The sequence below is a fragment of the Rhinoderma darwinii genome, chromosome 9 (genome assembly GCF_050947455.1).
Source record: "Rhinoderma darwinii isolate aRhiDar2 chromosome 9, aRhiDar2.hap1, whole genome shotgun sequence".
Taxonomy (NCBI): Eukaryota; Metazoa; Chordata; class Amphibia; order Anura; family Rhinodermatidae; genus Rhinoderma; species Rhinoderma darwinii.
Genome location: NC_134695.1, coordinates 81508066 through 81528430, shown reverse-complemented (window position 1 = coordinate 81528430; position 20365 = coordinate 81508066). Strand labels below are relative to the sequence as shown.

The 20365-nt window shown below is 38.6% G+C and overlaps 1 protein-coding gene across 1 annotated transcript in view; it reads right to left on the bottom strand.

Annotated features, from left to right (window-relative positions):
* Positions 1–20365, bottom strand: part of CIBAR2 (CBY1 interacting BAR domain containing 2) — a 59025-nt gene that overhangs the window by 6620 nt on the left and 32040 nt on the right. Inside the window, exons 3-8 of the mRNA XM_075838313.1 lie at positions 19060–19323; positions 17018–17252; positions 15238–15306; positions 14576–14677; positions 13988–13993; positions 401–505 (exon numbers count right to left, since the gene is read on the bottom strand). Coding sequence (XP_075694428.1) covers positions 401–505; positions 13988–13993; positions 14576–14677; positions 15238–15306; positions 17018–17252; positions 19060–19079 — 537 coding nt within the window. The 5' untranslated portion in view covers positions 19080–19323. The remainder of the gene's footprint in view (positions 1–400; positions 506–13987; positions 13994–14575; positions 14678–15237; positions 15307–17017; positions 17253–19059; positions 19324–20365) is intronic.

Sequence of the window (20365 nt, the reverse complement as noted above, 5' to 3'; positions counted from 1 at the left end):
ATAAAATAAGATCTTTAGTAACAAGGTCTCATTAGGAGTCATGAATCAGCCGGTGGCCTGTAGCGCATTGGGTGTATACAGTGTTACATGGGGTCATTATATTATACAGTTCAGACCAATCCTCCATTATATCATCCGCATTCTCCTCTGCACTCCGGACCTCACCCCTGCAGAGCATCTCATCAGGTCAGACATGTCTCCTTTATATCGGGACTCCGAGAATCTACATCCAAATATCGAGCTTTTAATGCAGTTTCCCAGGTCACGGCTGCAGCGTCCGCACAGGGCTCTACAGATACTTTACATCTTCTCCGTTCACATCTACAGAAAATTTCATAGCTCTACTGGTTACCCTTGGAAACAGACAGCGGTTAGGCTCCACCTTGTCGTCAATCATTACCTGAATGTCCTTGATTTTCTGCTGCTGGAAGTTGTCCATGACCTCCTCAAGTTGATGGGTGGTGCGTGCGGCGTCTACAGAAGCTTTCTGAACACTGGACTCAGCCTGTAAAGATGATAGAGAGTGTGGTCAGTATTGTATAGAAGGACCAAGAAGATGTATAACTTATACCAGCTGTACATATATAATTATATACAGAAGATACCCAGGTTATACCAGCATGCTCCATATCACTATATACAGGAAGATGTATAACTTATACCAGCTGTACATATATAATTATATACAGAAGATACCCAGGTTATACCAGCATGCTCCATATCACTATATATAAGAAGATGTATAACTTATACCAGCTGTACATATATAATTATATACAGAAGATACCCAGGTTATACCAGCATGCTCCATATCACTATATACAAGAAGCTGTATAACTTATACCAGCTGTACATATATATTTATATACAGAAGATACCCAGGTTATACCAGCATGCTCCATATCACTATATACAAGAAGATGTATAACATATACCAGCTGTACATATATAATTATATACAGAAGATACCCAGGTTATACCAGCATGCTCCATATCACTATATACAGGAAGATGTATAACTTATACCAGCTGTACATATATAATTATATACAGAAGATACCCAGGTTATACCAGCATGCTCCATATCACTATATATAAGAAGATGTATAACTTATACCAGCTGTACATATATAATTATATACAGAAGATACCCAGGTTATACCAGCATGCTCCATATCACTATATACAAGAAGCTGTATAACTTATACCAGCTGTACATATATATTTATATACAGAAGATACCCAGGTTATACCAGCATGCTCCATATCACTATATACAAGAAGATGTATAACATATACCAGCTGTACATATATAATTATATACAGAAGATACCCAGGTTATACCAGCATGCTCCATATCACTATATACAGAAGATGTATAACTTATACCAGCTGTACAAATATAATTATATACAGAAGATACCCAGGTTATACCAGCATGCTCCATATCAATATATACAGGAAGATATATAACTTATACCAGCTGTACATATATAATTATATACAGAAGATACCCAGGTTATACCAGCATGCTCCATATCACTATATACAAGAAGATGTATAACTTATACCAGCTGTACATATATAATTATATACAGGAGACACCCAGGTTATACCAGCATGCTCCATATCACTATATACAAGAAGATGTATAACTTATACCAGCTGTACATATATAATTATATACAGAAGATACCCAGGTTATACCAGCGCGCTCCATATCACTATATACAAGAAGATGTATAACTTATACCAGCAGTACATATATAATTATATACAGAAGATGCCCAGGTTATACCAGCATGCTCCATATCACTATATACAAGAAGATGTGTAACTTATACCAGCTGTACATATATAATTATATACAGAAGATACCCAGGTTATACCAGCATGCTCCATATCACTATATACAAGAAGATGTATAACTTATACCAGCTGTACATATATAATTATATACAGAAGATACCCTGGTTATACCAGCATGCTCCATATCACTATATACAGGAAGATGTATAACTTATACCAGCTGTACATATATAATTATATACAGGAGATACCCAGGTTATACCAACATGCTCCATATCACTATATACAAGAAGATGTATAACTTATACCAGCTGCACATATATAATTATATACAGAATATACCCAGGTTATACCAACATGCTCCATATCACTATATACAAGAAGATGTATAACTTATACCAGCTGTACATATATAATTATATACAGAAGATACCCAGGTTATACCAGCATGCTCCATATCACTATATACAGGAAGATGTATAACTTATACCAGATATACATATATAATTATATACAGAAGATACCAAGGTTATACCAGCATGCTCCATATCACTATATACAAGAAGATGTATAACTTATACCAGCTGTAGATATATAATTATATACAGAAGATACCCAGGTTACACCAGCATGCTCCATATCACTATATACAAGAAGATGTATAACTTATACCAGCTGTACATATATAACTATATACAGAAGATACCCAGGTTATACCAGCATGCTCCATATCACTATATACAAGAAGATGTATAACTTATACCAGCAGTACATATATAATTATATACAGGAGATACCCAGGTTATACCAGCATGCTCCATATCACTATATACAAGAAGATGTATAACTTATACCAGCTGTACATATATAACTATATACAGAAGATACCCAGGTTATACCAGCATGCTCCATATCACTATATACAAGAAGATGTATAACTTATACCAGCTGTACATATATAATTATATACAGAAGATACCCAGGTTATACCAGCATGCTCCATATCACTATATACAAGAAGATGTATAACTTATACCAGCTGTACATATATAATTATATACAAGAGACACCCAGGTTATACCAGCATGCTTCATATCACTATATACAAGAAGATGTATAACTTATACCAGCTATACATATATAATTATATACAGAGGATGCCCAGGTTATACCAGCATGCTCCATATCACTATATACAAGAAGATGTATAACTTATACCAGCTGTACATATATAATTATATACAGAAGATACCCAGGATATACCAGCATGCTCCATATCACTATATACAGGAAGATGTATAACTTATACCAGCTGTACATATATAATTATATACAGAAGATACCCAGGTTATACCAGCATGCTCCATATCACTATATACAAGAAGATGTATAACTTATACCAGCTGTACATATATAACTATATACAGAAGATACCCAGGTTATACCAGCATGCTCCATATCACTATATACAAGAAGACGTATAACTTATACCAGCTGTACATATATAATTATATACAGAAGATACCCAGGTTATACCAGCATGCTCCATATCACTATATACAAGAAGATGTATAACTTATACCAGCTGTATATATATAATTATATACAGAGGATACCCAGGTTATACCAGCATGCTCCATATCACTATATACAAGAAGATGTATAACTTATACCAGCTGTACATATATAATTATATACAGAAGATACCCAGGATATACCAGCATGCTCCATATCACTATATACAGGAAGATGTATAACTTATACCAGCTGTACATATATAATTATATACAGAAGATACCCAGGTTATACCAGCATGCTCCATATCACTATATACAAGAAGATGTATAACTTATACCAGCTGTACATATATAACTATATACAGAAGATACCCAGGTTATACCAGCATGCTCCATATCACTATATACAAGAAGACGTATAACTTATACCAGCTGTACATATATAATTATATGCAGAAGATACCCAGGTTATACCAGCATGCTCCATATCACTATATACAAGAAGATGTATAACTTATACCAGCTGTACATATATAATTATATACAGGAGATACCCAGGTTATACCAGCATGCTCCATATCACTATATACAAGAGGATGTATAACTTATACCAGCTGTACATATATAATTATATACAGAAGATACCCAGGTTATACCAGCATGCTCCATATCACTATATACAGGAAGATATATAACTTATACCAGCTGTACATATATAATTATATACAGAAGATACCCAGGTTATACCAGCATGCTCCATATCACTATATACAAGAAGATGTATAACTTATACCAGCTGTACATATATAATTATATATAGAAGATGCCCAGGTTATACCAGCATGGTCCATATCACTATATACAAGAAGATGTATAACTTATACCAGCTGTACATATATAATTATATACAGAAGATACCCAGGTTATACCAGCATGCTCCATATCACTATATACAAGAAGATGTATAACTTATACCAGCTGCACATATATAATTATATATAGAATATACCCAGGTTATACCAGCATGCTCCATATCACTATATACAAGAAGATGTATAACTTATACCAGCTGTACATGTATAATTATATACAGGAGATACCCAGGTTATACCAGCATGCTCCATATCACTATATACAAGAAGATGTATAACTTATACCAGCTGTACATGTATAATTATATACAGGAGATATCCAGGTTATACCAGCATGCTCCATATCACTATATACAAGAAGATGTATAACTTATACCAGCTGTACATGTATAATTATATACAGGAGATACCCAGGTTATACCAGCATGCTCCATATCACTATATACAAGAAGATGTATAACTTATACCAGCTGTACATGTATAATTATATACAGAAGATACCCAGGTTATACCAGCATGCTCCATATCACTATATACAAGAAGATGTATAACTTATACCAGCTGTACATATATAACTATATACAGAAGATACCCAGGTTATACCAGCATGCTCCATATCACTATATACAAGAAGATGTATAACTTATACCAGCTGTACATATATAACTATATACAGAAGATACCCAGGATATACCAGCATGCTCCATATCACTATATACAAGAAGATGTATAACTTATACCAGCTGTACATATATAACTATATACAGAAGATACCCAGGTTATACCAGCATGCTCCATATCACTATATACAAGAAGATGTATAACTTATACCAGCTGTACATATATAACTATATACAGAAGATACCCAGGTTATACCAGCATGCTCCATATCACTATATACAAGAAGATGTATAACTTATACCAGCAGTACATATATAATTATATACAGGAGATACCCAGGTTATACCAGCATGCTCCATATCACTATATACAAGAAGATGTATAACTTATACCAGCTGTACATATATAATTATATGTAGAAGATACCCAGGTTATACCAGCATGATTACAGTACGGGACAGCTGTCCTGCAGCGAGGCAGGGACTCCTAGCATCGTACATCATTATGATGCTAGGAGCCCGGCTCCCTGCAGTGTGTTCTGTCCGGGTCTTCCGGCCGAAATACGTTCCGTACATTACGGACGTAACATGGTCGTGTGAACCCAGCCTTAGGGTATGTTCACATGGCTTATTTTCGGCTGTTCTTCGGGCCGTAAAATTGGAGGCAGAACGCCTCCAAACATCTGCCCATTGATTTCAATGTGAAAAACTGCATTCTGTTCCGATGGGGCGTTTCAACGGCCACATAAAAAAACGCCCGCGAAAAAGAAGTGCATGTCACTTCTCAGCCATTTTTTGGGCAGTTTATCATAGACACTATAGAAAAACAGCTCCAAAAACGGCCGTAAAAAACGAGAGTTGCTTAAAAAACGGCTGAAAGTCAGAGGCTGTTTTTGTTTGAAAACAGCTCTGTATTTTCAGACGTTTTTTGTGAAGAGTGTGAACATACCATTAGAGGAGAAACAGGCTATAGCCTTGTAAGAAAGGAAGTGGGGAGGAGAGGTCAGCAGCATTACAGGGAATGCCCACTAAGCTCTGAACCTGCAGCTCCAGAAGCAGTATGTCAGAGAAAGCATGTAACAAAAACAGCAATACAGAAATCCTACCCTACACTGCACAGCCACGTCAATGTGAAAGACTAGGGAGAAAAGAATCCGGACAACAGGCTAGAGAATTGAGAGAAGAGAGGAAAAAAAGAGCAGAATCACAGGGAATGCCCACTGAGCTCTGAACCTGCAGCCCTACAAGCAGAATGTCAGAGAAAATAGGTATCAACAATATAAGCAACAATGTAGAAAGCAGTGAAACTACAACTCCCAGCATGAACGGACAGCTGCAGACCACATTGACCTACACATCATTTTCACAGTTACTTTTATCAAAATTTTAGGCTGGTGTAACCAAACGCAGACATATCTCCTTTTCTACACTCCATTTACAGTAATAGAAAGTTGTTGTAAAAATTATGTCTGAGTGGGTCAATCCCCTACAGCAGTGGTCTCCAGCCTATGGCTCCCCAGCTGTTGTTAGACTACAACTCTCAGCATGCCCTGGGAGCTGTAGTCATATAACAGCTGGCGATTCGCAGATTGGAGACTACTGATCTACAGTACAGACAGAATCTAGCGTCTGGAATAAATCATCTGTTACTGATGCAGCCACCCGCCCCAGTATGACTGTTTGCAGTGCCCCTCAGGAGGTCCTTGCACCCTCTCTTGCTAGACGCCAGGTTCATGGCTTTTATTGTATTCGTTCGCTGACACCATTAACGTATGTGACTTATACCAGACGGTCTACACAGGGGTCGGTTACCTTGCTTTGGACGTCATGGGAAGACTGAAATGCAACCAAAAGAACAAAAAGTTTGAGAGTTCGTAATAAAAACTAAACACGGTACGTTACAAATCTTTGTAAATCTGTAATGACTTCCTATAGCCTGCAGGTGGCACTAGTGTGTTGTGGAGTAGTTGCCCACATCCACCAATGAATTACTAGAACATTGGCAGCTGGAATCTGATTGGCTACTATAAGCAACACCCACAATTTCATCGTTGGCGTTGGCTTGTTATAAATGAGGTCTGTAGTACCTCGCACCTCACAGATATTGCCAGAATGAAGTCAACACGGTCTGGTTTTTTATTTTACCTCTGATTGGATTGATGTTTCCTACTTGTGCCTTTTGTTTCCCTGTAAAAACGATGAAGGATTTGTGTATTTTAGTGAAAGATCTTCTGAGCAATAAATATGTTGTAAAATCGTCAGATGTGCTGTAAACGCAGGAATTATTTATGTTCTGTTCCCTTTAAATACCGTTTCTATTATCCTAAGAGCTGTGAAGTGCCTGATAATAGCCGGCAAGTTAAATCTGAATCATCAGAGCGAAAATCCCTGGACTGAGGGTGAAGTATCGTCATACCGAGTGATAATGGAAATGTAACAAGTCGGAGATTAGGAGCGTCCAATAATTCACTATTATTATCTGCTAATTATCACTAGTTTTGTCTCATGTTCCAGCTACAGCGAGGTCACCGGCGCACAGACACGTCACCAAGGACCAGGATTCATTATAAACAAACATTCTCTACGTAGAAGGAACGGGGCCAAGCTTATGTTATACCAGGTGTACATGTACAATTATATACAGAAGATACCCAGGTTATACCAGCATGCTTCATATCACTATATACAGGAAGATATATAACTTATACCAGCTGTACATATATAATTATATACAGAAGATACCCAGGTTATACCAGCATGCTCCATATCACTATATACAGGAAGATGTATAACTTATACCAGCTGTACATATATAATTATATACAGGAGATACCCAGGTTATACCAGCATGCTCCATATCACTATATACAAGAAGATGTATAACTTATACCAGCTGTACATATATAATTATATACAGAAGATACCCAGGTTATACCAGCATGCTCCATATCACTATATACAAGAAGATGTATAACTTATACCAGCTGTACATATATAATTATATACAGAAGATACCCAGGTTATACCAGCATGCTCCATATCACTATATACAAGAAGATGTATAACTTATACCAGCTGTACATATATATAATTATATACAGGAGATACCCAGGTTATACCAGCATGCTCCATATCACTATATACAGGAAGATGTATAACTTATACCAGCTGTACATATATAATTATACACAGAAGATACCCAGGTTATACCAGCATGCTCCATATCACTATATACAGGAAGATGTATAACTTATACCAGCTGTACATATATAATTATATACAGAAGATACCCAGGTTATACCAGCATGCTCCATATCACTATATACAAGAAGATGTATAACTTATACCAGATGTACATATATAATTATATACAGAAGATACCCAGGTTATACCAGCATGCTCCATATCACTATATACAGGAAGATGTATAACTTATACCAGCTGTACATATATAATTATATACAGAATATACCCAGGTTATACCAGCATGCTGCATATCACTATATACGGGAAGATATATAACTTATACCAGCTGTACATATATAATTATATACAGAAGATACCCAGGTTATACCAGCATGCTCCATGTCACTATATACAAGAAGATGTATAACTTATACCAGCTGTACATATATAATTATATACAGGAGATACCCAGGTTATTCCAGCATGCTCCATATCACTATATACAAGAAGATGTATAACTTATACCAGCTGTACATATATAATTATATACAGAAGATACCCAGGTTATACCAGCATGCTCCATATCACTATATACAAGATGTATAACTTATACCAGCTGTACATATATAATTATATACAGAAGATACCCAGGTTATACCAGCATGCCCCGTATCACTATATACAAGAAGATGTATAACTTATACCAGCTGTACATATATAATTATATACAGAATATACCCAGGTTATACCAGCATGCTCCATATCACTATATACAAGAAGATGTATAACTTATACCAGCTGTACATATATAATTATATACAGAAGATACCCAGGTTATACCAGCATGCTCCATATCACTATATACAGGAAGATGTATAACTTATACCAGCTGTACATATATAATTATATACAGAAGATACCCAGGTTATACCAGCATGCTCCATATCACTATATACAGGAAGATGTATAACTTATACCAGCTGTACATATATAATTATATACAGAAGATACCCAGGTTATACCAGCATGCTCCATATCACTATATACAAGAAGATGTATAACTTATACCAGATGTACATATATAATTATATACAGAAGATACCCAGGTTATACCAGCATGCTCCATATCACTATATACAGGAAGATGTATAACTTATACCAGCTGTACATATATAATTATATACAGAATATACCCAGGTTATACCAGCATGCTGCATATCACTATATACGGGAAGATATATAACTTATACCAGCTGTACATATATAATTATATACAGAAGATACCCAGGTTATACCAGCATGCTCCATGTCACTATATACAAGAAGATGTATAACTTATACCAGCTGTACATATATAATTATATACAGAAGATACCTAGGTTATACCAGCATGCTCCATATCACTATATACAGGAAGATGTATAACTTATACCAGCTGTACATATATAATTATATACAGAAGATACCCAGGTTATACCAGCATGCTCCATATCACTATATACAAGAAGATGTATAACTTATACCAGATGTACATATATAATTATATACAGAAGATACCCAGGTTATACCAGCATGCTCCATATCACTATATGCAGGAAGATGTATAACTTATACCAGCTGTACATATATAATTATATACAGAAGATACCCAGGTTATACCAGCATGCTCCATATCACTATATACAAGAAGATGTATAACTTATACCAGATGTACATATATAATTATATACAGAAGATACCCAGGTTATACCAGCATGCTCCATATCACTATATACAGGAAGATGTATAACTTATACCAGCTGTACATATATAATTATATACAGAAGATACCCAGGTTATACCAGCATGCTCCATATCACTATATACAAGAAGATGTATAACTTATACCAGCTGTACATATATAATTATATACAGTAGATACCCAGGTTATACCAGCATGCTCCATATCACTATATACAAGAAGATGTATAACTTATACCAGCTGTACATATATAATTATATACAGGAGATACCCAGGTTATACCAGCATGCTCCATATCACTATATACAAGAAGATGTATAACTTATACCGGCTGTACATATATAATTACATACAGACCATACCCAGGTTATACCAGCATGCTCCATATCACTATATACAGGAAGATGTGTAACTTATACCAGCTGTACATATATAATTATATACAGCAGATACCCAGGTTATACCAGCATGCTACATATCACTATATACAAGAAGATGTATAACTTATACCAGCTGTACATATATAATTATATACAGAAGATGCCCAGGTTATACCAGCATGCTCCATATCACTATATACAAGAAGATGTATAACTTATACCAGCTATACATATATAATTATATACAGAAGATACCCAGGTTATACCAGCATGCTCCATATCACTATATACAAGGAGATGTATAACTTATACCAGCTGTACATATATAATAATATACAGGAGATACCCAGGTTATACCAGCATGCTCCATATCACTATATACAAGAAGATGTATAACTTATACCAGCTGTACATATATAATTATATACATTAGATACCCAGGTTATACCAGCATGCTCCATATCACTATATACAGGAAGATGTGTAACTTATACCAGCTGTACATATATAATTATATACAGAATATACCCAGGTTATACCAGCATGCTCCATATCACTATATACAGGAAGATGTGTAACTTATACCAGCTGTACATATATAATTATATACAGAATATACCCGGGTTATACCAGCATGCTCCATATCACTATATACAAGAAGATGTATAACTTATACCAGCTGTACATATATAATTATATACAGAAGATACCCAGGTTATAGCAGCATGCTCCATATCACTATATACAAGAAGATGTATAACTTATACCAGGTGTACATGTACAATTATATACAGAAGATACCCAGGTTATACCAGCATGCTCCATATCACTATATACAGGAAGATATATAACTTATACCAGCTGTACATATATAATTATATACAGAAGATACCCAGGTTATACCAGCATGCTCCATATCACTATATACAGGAAAGATATATAACTTATACCAGCTGTACATATATAATTATATACAGAAGATACCCAGGTTATACCAGCATGCTCCATATCACTATATACAAGAAGATGTATAACTTATACCAGCTGTACATATATAATTATATACAGAATATACCCAGGTTATACCAGCTGTACATATATAATTATATACAGAAGATACCCAGGTTATATCGGCATGCTCCATATCACTATATACAGGAAGATGTATAACTTATACCAGCTGTACATATATAATTATATACAGGAGATACCCAGGTTATACCAGCATGCTCCATATCCCTATATACAAGAAGATGTATAACTTTTACCAGCTGTACATATATTATTATATACAGGAGATACCCAGGTTATACCAGCATGCTTCATATCACTATATACAAGAAGATGTAGAACTTATACCAGCTGTACATATATAATTATATACAGGAGATACCCAGGTTATACCAGCTGTACATATATAATTATATACAGAATATACCCAGGTTATACCAGCATAATCCATATCACTATATACAAGATGTATAACTTATACCAGCTGTACATATATAATTATATACAGAAGATACCCAGGTTATACCAGCATGCTCCATATCACTATATACAAGAAGATGTATAACTTATACCAGCTGTACATATATAATTATATACAGAAGATACCCAGGTTATACCAGCATGCTACATATCACTATATACAAGAAGATGTATAACTTATACCAGCTGTACATATATAATTATATACAGGAGATACCCAGGTTATACCAGCTGTACATATATAATTATATACAGAATATACCCAGGTTATACCAGCATAATCCATATCACTATATACAAGATGTATAACTTATACCAGCTGTACATATATAATTATATACAGAAGATACCCAGGTTATACCAGCATGCTCCATATCACTATATACAAGAAGATGTATAACTTATACCAGCTGTACATATATAATTATATACAGGAGATACCCAGGTTATACCAGCTGTACATATATAATTATATACAGAATATACCCAGGTTATACCAGCATAATCCATATCACTATATACAAGATGTATAACTTATACCAGCTGTACATATATAATTATATACAGAAGATACCCAGGTTATACCAGCATGCTCCATATCACTATATACAAGAATATGTGTAACTTATACCAGCTGTACATATATAATTATATACAGAAGATACCCGGGTTATACCAGCATGCTCCATATCACTATATACAAGAATGTGTGTAACTTATACCAGCTGTACATATATAATTATATACAGGAGATGCCCAGGTTATACCTGCATGCTTCATATCACTATATACAGGAAGATGTATAACTTATACCAGCTGTACATATATAATTATATACAGAAGATACCCAGGTTATACCAGCATGGTCTATATCACTATATACAAGAAGATGTATAACTTATACCAGCTGTACATATATAATTATATACAGGAGATGCCCAGGTTATACCAGCATGCTCCATATTACTATATACAAGAAGATATAAAACTTATACCAGCTGTACATATATAATTATATACAGAAGATACCCAGGTTATACCAGCATGCTCCATATCACTATATACAAGAAGATGTATAACTTATACCAGCTGTACATATATAATTATATACAGAAGATACTCAGGTTATACCAGCATGCTCCATATCACTATATACAAGAAGATGTGTAACTTATACCAGCTGTACATATATAATTATATACAGAATATACCCAGGTTATACCAGCATGCTCCATATCACTATATACAAGAAGATGTATAACTTATACAAGCTGTACATATATAATTATATACAGAAGATACCCAGGTTATACCAGCATGCTCCATATCACTATAGACAAGAAGATGTATAACTTATACCAGCTGTACATATATAATTATATACAGAAGATACCCAGGTTATACCAGCATGCTCCGTATCACTATATACAAGAAGATGTATAACTTATACCAGCTGTACATATATAATTATATACAGAAGATACCCAGGTTATACCAGCATGCTCCATATCACTATATACAGGAAGATGTATAACTTATACCAGCTGTACATATATAATTATATACAGAAGATACCCAGGTTATACCAGCATGTTCCATATCACTATATACAAGAAGATGTATAACTTATACCAGCTGTACATATATAATTATATACAGAAGATACCCAGGTTATACCAGCATGCTCCATATCACTATATACAAGATGTATAACTTATACCAGCTGTACATATATAATTATATACAGAATATACCCAGGTTATACCAGCATGCTCCATATCACTATATACAAGAAGATGTATAACTTATACAAGCTGTACATATATAATTATATACAGAAGATACCCAGGTTATACCAGCATGCTCCATATCACTATATACAAGAAGATGTATAACTTATACCAGCTGTACATATATAATTATATACAGAAGATACCCAGGTTATACCAGCATGCTCCATATCACTATATACAGGAAGATGTATAACTTATACCAGCTGTACATATATAATTATATACAGGAGATACCCAGGTTATACCAGCATGCTCCATATCACTATATACAAGAAGATGTATAACTTATACCAGCTGTACATATATAATTATATACAGGAGATACCCAGGTTATACCAGCTGTACACATATAATTATATACCAGCGGGCATCCTCCTCACCTTCCATCAGCCAGTGGTTCTTCTTTTCCTATGTGCAGGCTCTCTGTAAATGTTTAAAACTTCCTCAGAACCCACAAATTGAGCAGGCCGGGAGGAGGGAGGTGCAGCTGCAGTTCCTCTCGGTGTAACATTGCACACTCCTGTATATTTGTCACTTACCTGCTCCTCTGTTATTAATAAATGACGGGAGAAACTCACCTGGGACTGGAAAGATGGAGTCAAGGAGAAATCACACAGGACTTCTTACACCACAATATTACCTCCCCGAGGGACAGTGTTATCAGGACAAGGACTTCAGGACCCTCACTTCACTTTGTTAATTTTACGATATCTTTGCAGATTTACAGAACCCAGATGTCACCGAGCCAATGCCCTTCCCTTTCAAGGGCCACACAGAAGCTGGCATGACGGCCTCTATGGTATTACAGTTGTGGCAATGAGTCGGGTTGCAGATTTCATTAAGATGCTTGTGGTATAGAATCTTCCTACAGTAACGGCAGAACCAAATAGAAAAGGTCAATGTCAAAGAAATTCATGGACTGAAAAGGGAAAGATCGTGGCTAGAAACAGTTATTACATCTGCCCCATGGACTGTGTGTATAGTAGATCCATAGCTAGATGCAGCCAGGTGAACTACAAGTCTCAGCACACACTGAATGCCCCTGATGTTTGCATACGGCTTAAACCACTCAATATGGACGCTGCACATCTTAACGGCGACTGGTACGGTTGGCATTTCTTGATAACGTTGCTAAATGATACATTGTAACAAATGTAAAAGGATACAATCATGTGACGGTCGGATGGCGCCCTGTGCCGCAACTTCTCCAACTTCTGCAGCTCTTTTATCTCTTTGTTCCTCACAGTATTAAATTTCTTTATTTCTGCCTGAGAGGAGGAGGAGGAGGAGGAGGAGGAGGAGGAGGTATGATATTTGTTACATAAATAACTGACACAATAAAAATAGTTATAAAAAAAATGTACATATATTTTTACAGAAGGTCATAGAAAGCAGCTGCAGTGTGGCGGGGGCGTTATCCTGCGGCGCGGCGGGGGCGTTATCCTGCGGCGCGGCGGGGGCGTTATCCTGCGGCGTGGCGGGGGCGTTATCCTGCAGCGTGGCGGGGGCGTTATCCTGCTGACATAGGGCACTGCCATTAGTGAATACGCGGTCTGCAGCAATATTTCTGTCGGTGGTACGTGTCACATCCAGCAGTTCGGGAGATGCTCTGCCTCAGTCGTCTAGACGTCACAATAGATCCCCCTCCTTGTCTAGCACCATTGTAACCAGATTATCCGTGTTATTCTCTTCCCGGTCACTGGTTTTATGTTATAACTGATCGGAGTTGGTATATAGCTATGATGTAATATGGATATAATGTGGTAATATAGATTTATGTGTATACATATGATATTAGATGGATACAATGTAATATAAATATTCTTACCCGCCTCTCCTTTATTAAGGGTCCGTACACTTTCATTGGGTTGACAACTTTGGTTTCCAGTCTCTCCACCTATAAATACAGAAAACTCAGATGACACGATGCTACACCTCAAAGCAGGGGCGATCAGACAAGGATCTGCGCTTAAAAGAGGCGGCGTGGTCCCCCGGACAAAAGCTACGAATGGACTGGACATTAGCCTTAGATACGGGGGCCCAACTCTGGAGCTCAAGGGCCCGGCTGCACCCGTAGTAGTAAATCTGATGAACATTTAGGCACTGCCAGAGCTTCACGGCTGATCCGGTCCTCGCTCTGGAACAGACCCAAATATTCTTACATTATATAAAAAATGACCCCACCCCACTACCGAGAGGTTTAAGCCTACCGGCAAGGACGTATTCCTAACGATTGTATACAGAATATGTGCAGATTATTAACTCTACATGTAAAGAAATACAACGTAAATCCAACGCGTTTCACAGATATCGCCAATCTAGAGACCTGTACTGAGCTCCTCTGCCATAATATGACAACCGCCATTGCAGATCTGGGATTCATTGGAGTATTAACATTTGTAGAACTCAACGCATTTCACCGTGTTTACCGATCCTCTCATCTACACGCAGGAGGCACAACGCTCTTAGTGGGTCTCTATGGAATACAATGTAATATTGAGATTTTCCGGACCCAGCGCGTTTCGCCTCCTCCACTCAGCTATAATAGACGTTATTGTGTTTGTAGAGGATATGACATGACAGCAAGCGCTGACCGGGCCGGAGAAGTCTCCGCACTGATCGGCAGCCAGCAATTAATGAGTAAATAATGAGCTCGCTGGCAGTCGCGTTTCCAGGAAAAGTGGCTAATTAGGAAGGTTACGAGGCGGCCCTCATCTCCACTCTCATTCCTCCTTCCTGGAGAGAGATCATTTAGCTGCCAGCGTCCTTGATTCATTAACGCGCTTCGTGTTTCACGTTACCCAGCAAAGGTCAGCCTTCCATGGGCAGAAGATGAAATCATTACATGCAGATTATGGCTTTGAGGATTAAGGAGCTATGAATATGTAGATGAGACACGGCGCTGCGAGACGATCGCAACACAGCGTTCCGGTAATCGCCTTGCACAGGCATAACCGCTGGAGCGACTTCTCTCTGATACCGGATTTAGCTTTGAAGCTTCGCTCGCCCATTTCACACCCAATATCAGCAGAGGTGCGACATACGACACCTTATAACCACCGCCGCGTAACGATACTGCGTGTAATAATAAATGATGGCGGCAAAAGCATAAACATTGGAACTATAGTTTGGTCAACATTAAGGCACCAATGATTGGCGCAATCTGTCTTAATGGGTGGCATAAGAAATGTATGCCACCTATAACGAGAGATTGCGCCAATCATCAGTGCCTTAATGGGTGGTATAAGCCATGTATGCCACCTATAACGAGAGATTGCGCCAATCATCAGTGCCTTAATGGTGACCAAACTATAGTGCAAAGCGGCCATTTGCTGCGTTGTAGCGATATGTGGCGCCAATAGAGAGGTCAATGGGGAAAACAAATGGCACATGCCGCACCATCCAACAATATAGCAGCGGGCTATGCCCCTCCCCCACAGAGCTGTGACTGTCGTATATAAGTTTATAAAATCCCATCCACTAACGTCGAACACCGGTAAATCATGGAAATAACGCCCCATACGGTCCAGCTAGAAACGCTGATCATATTATAAACGGATCCACAATAATAATCCGCATGAGTCCTGCATACATGAAACGATACATACCTGCGCGTGTCTGTAGTCCTGAATCTTCGCCAGCTCCTCCGCCATGTTTTTCATGGCGCTCCTCAGTTCAGGGTTCTCCGTGTTTCCGAAGTCAATGAGTTGTTTGACGAGCTGATCCGCCTTGTCCCTCAGCTTGGCCGTTTTACGGGTATAAGACGCCAGTACTGAGCAGAACTGTCCGAAATAATGTTCTGCATTGGACACGGTGTTCTCCATGATCTTGACCTGAGCGTCACTGTGGAGAAGGAATTCATGTTGGGCGATATGTGTAATCGAAACGAATACAATGGACAATGAGCTCTGCTATAACGCTACTAAAGGTCAGCCGCCGGCTAGGCTACACGGGCGATCGGCACTGCAGTCTTGGTACTACCTAAGGGGTTCAGAAAATGCTATAGGGCGCCACAGCCCCTTAAAGGGATTTTATAGGATTAGAAAAATATGGCCCTTTTTTTTCCAGAAACAGCGCCACACCGGTCCATGGGTTGTGTCTGGTATTGCAGCACAGCTCCATTGAAGTGAATAAGGGCTAGCTGCAATACCAGACACAACCTGTGGACAGGGGTGGTGCGGTTTCTGGAAGAAAGAGTTATGTTTTTAATCCTGGAAATTGGTGGTGGTATAAACTCAGACTCCACCAGTGCGATCTTCTGACAGTGACCCCACTGAGGTGTGAGGCAGATCGTGCCTCAGTGATGACAACAGATACCGCTCTATGTAGATAAACCTCTATAAATGAATGCCGTGATGGTTGGAGATGATGGAAGGACATGATCTAATTATTTCATTATAAGGGGCGCGCGCGCACAGAACACGGTCTGCGGTAATGACGATATAAACACAATTATTCACTATGGTAAAGGCCTCGCTGGCACATGAAAGACGAGATGTGGAGGGTTAGGAGAACGGGATATGACAATAAAGAGCAGGAGATCAGGGGGGGGGGGCAGCGGAGGTCCCCGGTAAAAGAGACATTTATACAGTGAAATAAATAGTCGCCAGCCGCGCCAGTCTGGTCAGAAGATGGTTATACGGTGCCCAGAGACATCATCAATGCTGCCATCCCCCACGACGACTCTATTAACAGGCACGACATGTTTGGCTGAAAGGAAATGGTATTTTGATACTGGAGGAGGGATAAGAGCTGATGCCGCTTATCTCTGGGGGGGATGTAAATTTTAATGGCTGAGAAATGAAAACACCTTCGTATCAGGCCGGATTTACACGAGCGTGCGCAAAAGGCACTTAACAGCTCCGTGAGTCATCACATAGGATGCGCGGCTGCGTGATTTTCGCGCAGCCGCCATCATTATGACACTCTATTTGGATGTTTGTAAACAGAAAATCACGTGGCGCTTTTCTGTTTGCAAATATACGTTTGACTGCTGTTGCGCGAATCACGCGCGTCCCACGGAAGTGCTTTCGTGTGGTGCGTGTGATTTTCACGCACCCATTGACTTCAATGGGTGTGTGATGCGCGAAAAACACAGAAATATAGGACATGGCGTGAGTTTTACGCAGCGGACTCACGCTGAGCAAAAATCACGGACTGTCTGCACTGCCCCATAGACTAGCATAGGTCCGTGTGACACGCATTAAAAATACGCGCGTTGCACGGACGTATTACACGTTTGTGTAAATCCGCCTTTAGACTTTGCTTGCTGTCAGTAAATGGAAATATCCTTGCTGTCACCAAAATGATCATTTTTGACAAAGTTCGAAAACAGGCACAAATGTAATCCTTCTCACAGCTGAGGGAGTGTTACAATTGTATCCAGCCCAAACATTCCTCTGTGAGATAAACAGCCTTGACTGATACATTGTAGCAAAGCATCAGGACAGGAGAGATTTGTGCTGCGGATTGTCTTCACTGATACATTGTAACACATAAAAACAAACAAAAAAAAAGCTTTGCGTCACGTGACCCGGGACCTCGGGACATTGCTGGATATGATCAGAAATCCTGGGGTGTAACATTAGAGGTTATGGGGGGGGGGGTCAATATTACAAGGTGAGAGGTCAATCACACAGGTGGCTCTTACCGGGACAGCACGATGTTCATCCTGGGGGCCTGTGCGGTATTGTGGGGGCTCCGGGGTGTCTCGTGCTGGGATCAGGTGCCGGGACCCCCAGGTCAGTGTGTTCCGGTCTCTGCAGCGGCTGCGCCCTGTTCCCTCTTTACCAGCGTCTATGCTGCTCCATGGAAACAGCACAACACAGCAGAGTCCGGGCGGCTCCCACGGGTCTCCAGGGTGAGGAATACACAGCTCATCCCCAGCCCGGGGGGAGGGCCGCGCCGCGAGAAACTACAAAGCAAGAGAGGCAGCAAGGGGTTAATGTTTATTCTACATCATTCCCTGATCTCAAGCTCTAAGAAAATATGATTTATTCTACATCAGGAGAAACGTCACATCCAACTATATGTATCTAATCCTATCATGTGTGATACTGTCTGCTGAGCTGTGTATCTAATCCTATCATGTGTGATACTGTCTGCTGAGCTGTGTATCTAATCCTATCATGTGTGGTACTGTCTGCTGAGCTGCTGTATCTAATCCTATCATGTGTGATACTGTCTGCTCAGCCACTGTACCTGATCCTACCATGTGTGATACTGTCTGCTGAGCTGTGTATCCAATCCTATCATGTGTGATACTGTCTGCTGAGCCGTGTATCTAATCCTATCATGTGTGGTACTGTCTGCTGAGCCGTGTATCTAATCCTATCATGTGTGATACTGTCTGCTGAGCTGTATATCTAATCCTATCATGTGTGATACCGTCTGCTGAGCCATGTATCTAATCCTATCATGTGTGGTACTGTCTGCTGAGCCGTGTATCTAATCCTATCATGTGTGATCTTGTCTGCTGAGCTGTGTATCTAATCCTATCATGTATGATACTGTCTGCTGAGCTGTGTATCTAATCCTATCATATGTGATACTGTCTGCTGAGCTGTGTATCTAATCCTATCATGTGTGATACTATCTGCTGAGCTGCTGTATCTAATCCTATCATGTGTGATACTGTCTGCTGAGCTGCTGTATCTAATCCCATCATGTGTGATACTGTCTGCTGAGCTGCTGTATCTAATCCTATCATGTGTGATACCGCTTGCTGACCTGTGTATCTAATCCTATCATGTGTGATACCGTCTGCTGAGCTGTGTATCTAATCCCATCATGTGTGATACTGTCTGCTGAGCTGTGTATCTAATCCCTTCATGTGTGATACTGTCTGCTGAGCTGTGTATCTAATCCTATCATGTGTGATACTGTCTGCTGAGCTGTGTATCTAATCCCATCATGTGTGATACTGTCTGCTGAGCTGTGTATCTAATCCCATCATG